Source organism: Amphiprion ocellaris, chromosome 7 (assembly GCF_022539595.1).
Source record: "Amphiprion ocellaris isolate individual 3 ecotype Okinawa chromosome 7, ASM2253959v1, whole genome shotgun sequence".
NCBI lineage: Eukaryota > Metazoa > Chordata > Actinopteri > Pomacentridae > Amphiprion > Amphiprion ocellaris.
In genome coordinates this window covers 30,302,650-30,309,858 of record NC_072772.1, presented here as the reverse complement: position 1 = coordinate 30,309,858, position 7,209 = coordinate 30,302,650, and the positions used below count along the sequence as shown (strand labels likewise).

The 7,209-nt window shown below is 41.9% G+C and overlaps 1 protein-coding gene across 1 annotated transcript in view; it reads right to left on the bottom strand.

Moving 5' to 3' along the window:
* Window positions 1-905: 905 nt before the first annotated feature.
* The window catches only part of zmp:0000001236 (mastermind-like protein 2), a 35,287-nt gene continuing 28,983 nt past the window's right edge, over window positions 906-7,209 (bottom strand). Inside the window, exons 3-5 of the mRNA XM_023262786.3 lie at window positions 2,595-2,753; window positions 2,391-2,499; window positions 906-2,300 (exon numbers count right to left, since the gene is read on the bottom strand). Coding sequence (XP_023118554.2) covers window positions 1,456-2,300; window positions 2,391-2,499; window positions 2,595-2,753 — 1,113 coding nt within the window. The 3' untranslated portion in view covers window positions 906-1,455. The remainder of the gene's footprint in view (window positions 2,301-2,390; window positions 2,500-2,594; window positions 2,754-7,209) is intronic.

Genomic DNA, 7,209 nt, shown 5'->3' with positions numbered 1-7,209 from the left:
CCTTGTGACATTTTATGTGGATATCATAATTACATAACAATATTGCAGCTCTGTTGTTCTCTGTGCTGATGTTAACGAGGCTGGCTGTGCTAAACATTTTGTTTTAGAAGCCGATCATGTTCATGCAGAGAATTAATTGTAGCGGATAAAGACACATATTCAAACTGGAATCACTGCTGACTTGATTAATTAATAAAAAATTGTTTCCTGTGCATCACATTTCAACATGTTTTAAGTATGTATACACTTTACTCAAAGGTTTGTACTACAACACAATAACCTTGGATTCCTGCACGATCAGGACGAACACTAAATAGTCTGTGTAATTTATCTTTTTACTGGTTTATAAAGTGCAGCATCAGGATCATTAGTGTGATATTGCGAACTTGAAGTGTTTTTAATCCACCAGGGAAAACTGCAGGAGTTATACACCTGTTACTGTTATGTTTGACTTTACCACCTTCAGATTTTTACCCAGCATCATAAAAAAAGTTGGAAAACCCACAGAACAATTCAGCAAGCAGCAAGAGACACACTCAGAGGATGTTTTAAACACCTCCGAAGCTCAAGCACATCAGGAAAAAGGAGTTCCTGATCATATCACACCAAAAACTCCAGTTACAAGAAAGCAGTGGCACTGTTTTCAGCATAATCGTTCAAATCTAACACATTAAAGTGCAAAATGTGTTATTTGCACTGAATATTTTTGACTAAAAGTTTTCAGCAATGTGAGAGAAATAAAGTCTTTCTACTACCGTTGATTGGTCGAGTAAAAATAAAATGCAATTAAATGTGGTTAGAGTCTGTCTTTTAGCTTATCGTTAATTTTTTTAAACTGAACTCATCTTCATTACATACTATACAAAAATAAAAGATCTCTTAAAGAAAAAAAACAAAAGCATTACTTTATTCAAATAAATTTTATTAATTACATGTATTATAATGCCTAAATACTATCCCAATAATTATTAAATATCACATGAAAAAAAAATGGTTACATTATTTAAATTGCATCAAAAACTACCACAGATGAAAAGGCTCGAACAGTAAGGAATAAAAACTTATTGTGGCAAGATTCTTTGTGTTTATGGTAGTAAAACTTGAGGGAGTAAATACCTTGTCATGCTTAACAGTGGATGCTTTAGAAACTTAACCAGGAGGGGGTTGAAAGTAACAGCAATGTTTTCTTTTCACAGTGAGAATTTTTGTATTTTCTCCTATAGAACAGCACTAGAGCAGGACAGACAGCTTCTTGGCCACTATAGCAGGAACAGATTTGCAGAGTACTAAGGACAAAACACAAATTTCCTTTCACAGTAAATACAATACAAAACCCTTCAGTATACTTTGATAACAAATAATATGAGTTTATAAAATTCCATTTTAACATTATTTACAAATGTTATCCCTTCCACCTTACATACATGACCTCTATACGGGTCGGTTTTTAGTAATTCATGTGTGACTCCCCAGAATCTCATCCAGATTTATATCTTTCATCCAGTCATCGTTCCCAGAGCCAGATTTGAGCAGAGAGTCTATGAAGTCTGAGTCTGCATTGATTCCTGGGACTGTGTTGTCTCCTTCTGGGAGGAAGTCAAAGGTCAGACGGTTGGATCGGTTATTCTGGTAGCTGCTCGAGCCGGGACTGGGTTCTGCAAAATTTCCTGCTGGTACCCTCTGTTCAGGAGACGCCTGGTTCAGGTTCCCCACCGCCGATGGAGAACCCATCATGGCCTGGTTTGGTCTGAGGCCTGCGTCTCTCAAGGCTGGGTTCAGAGGGAGCATCCCCATGTCTGGCGCTACCTGGTTGGGAGGTCCGATGTGCCGCTGCTGGTATGGAAGGTTCGGCAGGTCCTGAGCACCCTGAGACTGCAGCGGGTTGGGGAGTCGCCTCACACCGAGTCCAGCTGGCACTTGCTTGTTGGCTGCAGCCCAGCCCATGCTGACATTTGCCATCAGGCCTCCCAGAGGCTGTCCTGCCACCCCCGAGGAATGCAAGTCAGCTGTCGCTCTCTGGTGTTGTTGTACTCCTGCTACGCTGTTCATCCCAAAGGACTTTCCCTGTGCATTTGGCCCCAGGAACCGAGGTTTACTCTGATTCAGTCCAATTCGACTGTGACTGTTTTGCTGCTGGAATTGGCTGACACAGGGATTCGGGTGACAGTCCGTCCCGATCCTGAATCTCCGGTCTGATGGTGAAGGGCTCATCTTTGAAGCAGAACCAGCTGGGAGGTGACAATTTATGGACTGTAGACTGCTGTCAGGGCCATTACTGGGAGACTGGGAGGAACTCTGACCTAAAAAGACAACAGAAAAAAAACTGGTTACCATGACCTCACCTGTCAGCATTCAGAGCATTTCCAAATTTGTAGAAACACACATAATACCTGTGAAGATGTTTCCTTGCTGAACTCCCATCATGGTTCTTGTTTGCTTGTAATCTGGTGGCGGTCTTGTCAGATGACGATTGAACTGATCGTGTGTGTTGTCTTTGTCCTGGAAAGGAAAGATGAAATAGTGAATATTTATTAAGCGATTAGTCTGGTATGCTTATTATCCAGTGAAATCTGCATGATGTAAATGCAGCTTACTGAGTTGCTGATGTTGTGCTGCTGTTGGTTCAGCTGCCTTTGCATGGCCTGAGTTTTGGCCGGGACTTTCTGCTGGTTGTTGGGTGCCGAGGGCCTCGGCTGCGCCGACATGACTCCTAAACTTCCATTAGTGGGCAGCCTCGGACCAGCAGGAACCCCCTTTGATAAAGAGACACAGGATAGTTTTACATTAGCGTCGGTGGTGCTACTATTTCATTTGTAGATGTGTTTTTTTTTCCCTTTTTTCTCTGGGACCTTGAGGAAGTGCTATGAAAACAGAAAACTGTGCAGCAAAATAGTTTGACCACTAGAGGGCAAAACTCTACAAGACATGATATATCAGAGTCAAAGATGCTATTCAACCTCCATTTGTGGTCAAGGCTACTCCCTCTGCAGATGAAAAAGGGAGACTTGGAGAGAGGCTTTTTTTGGAAGGGGGGGTGCGAGCCCTCCTCAAGGCCTGCCTCTCCCTTGATAATTGTGTCTAAAGAGAGTGGAAAGAATCCCTGAGACAGCAGGAAATGTGTGCCGATGGGAAGTTAAGCGCCAGCACCAGGACTGCCTCCATTTAATAAGCTCTCCTTTACTGATCACTGTGTTGTGTTTGGCAAGGAGACGTGCCATCCTCTGGAAACCCATTTGGCTCCACACACTATCGCTGATTAAAATGTTGTAGTCGGCAGCACTCACATTTAATTGAGGCGTCCAAACTAGCATTTTGTTTGAAGTCGTGTCCCCCAGTGTGTGCTCTGAAGATAAGCTTTCACCATCATGGGTGTTTGAGCTGTTATATGTCCTTGCGCTGCATATTTCGGAGCTTTTTTAGGCAGCTGTGCAGACCGTCCGTGCACTCCAAGGAAAACTCGTCTTTTATGTGGACACAAGGACACCCTCACAGCGCCGAAGCTTCAACCAAGTGCGAGCATTAGTCATGAAGGAGGTTAATGTGCACCAAATCCAAGTCAACACACAGTGTGTATACAGTGTCAGTCATTGTGTTGACTTAAAATGTTTCCCAGGGTGAAATGGATTAGAAATCCAACAGTGCATTTAGCAGAAGCTATTACTTAGAGGCTTGATTCTTCGCAGAGAATCTACAGGGAGGTGACTTTGTGATCCCCCAAAGAAAAACAGAAATAAAAGAGGGGGAAGTGTGGGTGTCTACATATATACACACATGTGAAATATGGAGAACTAAGGAGGCTGGATTAGAGAATAAGGGGAAGTTGAAACTCGTCAGGAGTCACAAGCCATTCAACATAAGCTAATACGCGCCTTTCTCTGCGTGAGTTCAACCCACACAGCAAACCAAGCATGGCAATGAGGTTACACAAGGACTGAAACATCAAAACAGCGGTTTCTCCTGTTACTCTAGAAAGCAGAGTCACTGGCTTTGATTCATTGTAGCCACTTATCGAGACTGTAAGAAACTGTGACCATCACAGACATTTTACCCACAGAGGTAAACTGGAGAGGACTTGTTCCATCTTTGTTGGAAGAAAAAAACCCAGTGAGGGGTGTTTTAGCATGTACAACTGAGTAATCCTCTCTGTTATCCTGATGTGTCATAAAGCTGTTTTCCATGCCCCCCCCCCCCGCACTCATTCTTCACAAGCTTGTTGTAAATGAATACCACATGTGGCTCGGGCTCGAGAGAAGGAGCGGAGTGATTTAGTCTCCCATCCTGAGGCAGTGCAGGCAGCTGACAGTGATCCAGGCCCAGCCTTGCCGGCTCTCACACTGCACTTCCTCCAGTCTGGTCTCAGGATGCTGTCCCTGGGGAGCGCCTCGGCATCTGGACTTGGCCACGACTCCCTTTCCCAGGAAACAAGTACTCCCTTCACAGCACTGACCTGGTAGGCTCAACCCCTGTGGCCCCGCTCTTATCCTCACTGAAGGATGTGGTGCCACAGGATCATCAAGAAAAGTTGAGGAATCCTGATTAATGCGACAAAACCGATTTTGATTATTTTTTGGTGGGGCATTTTTGCCACTATTGAACAGTTGGGAGTGAACAGGCGGATTCGAAACAATGGGAGAGAGATCGAAGCATGATTCAAAGCAGGAACGGCATGCGGTGTAACTATCAGCTACTGTGGCACTCCGGCGTTTTCAGTAAGGAGAGTATTCTGTTCTGCAGAAAGCAAATCTCTTGTGCAGTATTGAAATAGGAACTGGTTTTAGCTGAAGCTAACAACTGGGATGATGAAACTGCTGTCAAATGTCTCCATGTGATTCAATGCTGAGTGGACAGATAAGTCTCTTTGGATAGGATTGCCTGTCAAATGTCTGTAAAAGTGATTTTGAATACATTCACAATGAAAAATACAAACATTTATTAGTACACTGCTGAAAGAAACAAAAATCCAAAAGTGTCCTAATGGCACTAATTAATTAGAATCATTAAATGCTTAAAATTATAGAACAAAACAGTTAAATTAAGATAATATATAATGTATGAATGTGTCAAGGAAGCATTAATTATGAAGCCGGTCCAATAATATTATGCTAAATTAAATTAAGAAAAAGGTAATTTGATCAGTTTGTACAGGCATTATGGCATTTAGCTACCAAAAATATTTCATACAGATTTTCAGAAAATTGTGACTAAATCAATACTATACTATATTTACAATAATAATGTAAATAAATAAATTGGAAATCAGTTTCAGTCATCATTAACAAAAACAACCTGCAGATTTACACCAGAATTGGCCCTTAAAAAAGAAGTAGTCATGTAGTCCACCCAAAAGTAGTTTTTTCTTCCTTTAGCTAAAATACACAACACGGCTACGCAACCAACGTGACTAGCAACACAAAATTTTGTCCTTGAAATATTACCCACCAACCACAGTAACTCAGGTGTCATAATGCATTAGTGTCCTCCAGTGTGTGCTGCCCCAGAATGTGTTCATACTTCAAGTGCGTGATGGAGTGTATTTTTTTTTTTTTGTGTGTGTGTGTGACCTCATAATTAGAGATTTGCACAGTGGCAGGTCTGAATTTTGACATGTTTGATTCAGCAGCTGATTATTAAATTGTTAGAAGCTTCAAACAAGCACAAAAGCTCAGGGAAAAAAAAAAGGTCTTCAGCTTGAGTCAGTGGGAGGAAGCCCACTGCTAGTCGCTAGTGTTACACAGGGGATCAGGGCATTCTTTCAGGACCTTTATTTCACTGGCATTACTAATTCAGTTCACTGTGGGAAGAGACTGCACTCTTTTTCTCCTCTCTGTGAGCTGTCCCTTCTTCATTAGCTGAACTTGTAACCCTCTCTGTGCTGACTGCAAACAGCACTATCAGCATTTTTAAACGCTTGTTCTAAAATTATGAGTTGTTTCTTCTCCGTAATTCCAACACTATCACCTCCCTGGTTTCATGTTTGCATATTTTATTTGTTCAAACAAAACAGCACAGTTGGAACAGTGTCCTTGAGAAAGATGTCTCATCAAACCTTTACCCCTCCTGAACTCAGCACAGCCTCAGATCCTCTGCGTTTTTAAAAGACTCCGAGGTGACCGAGCTTTTACTTTCAGGAGCTCTGAGCTTTGGAAAACTTTGCTTTGTTAATAATTTATCAAAATCCATTTAAGGCTTTTTCATGATTTGATATCCAGCTCTCTTCCACTCTTCCCCTTCTTCCTCACTGCTGTACTTTCTAATTACGCACCATCTTCTATTGCTTATGATTTAGCGTATAAACATGCTACGTTGCTTGTGCTATTATCCTTACTGTTAATGTTAATGGTAACACTAATGCTACATAACCAATACTTTTGATCCTTTGAATTGATATATTGTGTTTATAGATAAGATCGTGCATGTGGTAAAAAAGGGTCATTTGGTGGCCAGAAAAGTGTTCATTTGCTTCTATAAAATATTTAGCACACTTGAAATCTTTTTATATATCTGCCTCAAGCATTTATGGGAAACCTCTGGGAAATGAACAATTGTAAAGAGTTTTAAGACAACTGTGAACATGCACTGTTTAGAGTGTAAATGCCTGCCTGCTATAGTGGTAAAACTGGTCTTGTTTTATCTGTGCACGATGATGTATTTTGTCATCCTACCTTGTTTACTTCCATGCCTCTGTAACTCCCTCCCTCCCTTCCTCCCTCTCTCTCTCTCTCTCCCTCCCTCTTCCCAGTCACTCAAGCACTTCCCTTGATCTGTAGAGGTTATGAGAGCTCTCTTGTGAGGCTCGCATTATCATTTCACACAAAGACAGCCACAGATACTGTTGGTGCAAAAATGAAAGAGGGGACAGTCTAAATCTCCCCAATCATAACAAATCAGTGATTCAACCTCCGGCACCAGGCTAAGCAGATTACTGTCATTTTCCACCACTTGTCCCTTGTAGCTAACAACCTCCAATTAGCAAATCCCGCTGTGCATATCTGTGCCCTGACAGGGAGCCACCATGACAAGCAGAGAAATTAGAAGTCCTGCATGTTAATCCACCATGCTCTGGCAATCTGTGTCATCGTCAAAACACTTTCAGGGGAAATACATATTGAAGGGAGTCACAACAGCAAAGGCACAGACATTAACAAGAACAATAACAATAAAGTCCCAAAGCAAACAGTGTTGCATTGTAGCTGTTCCAGACAGCAGACT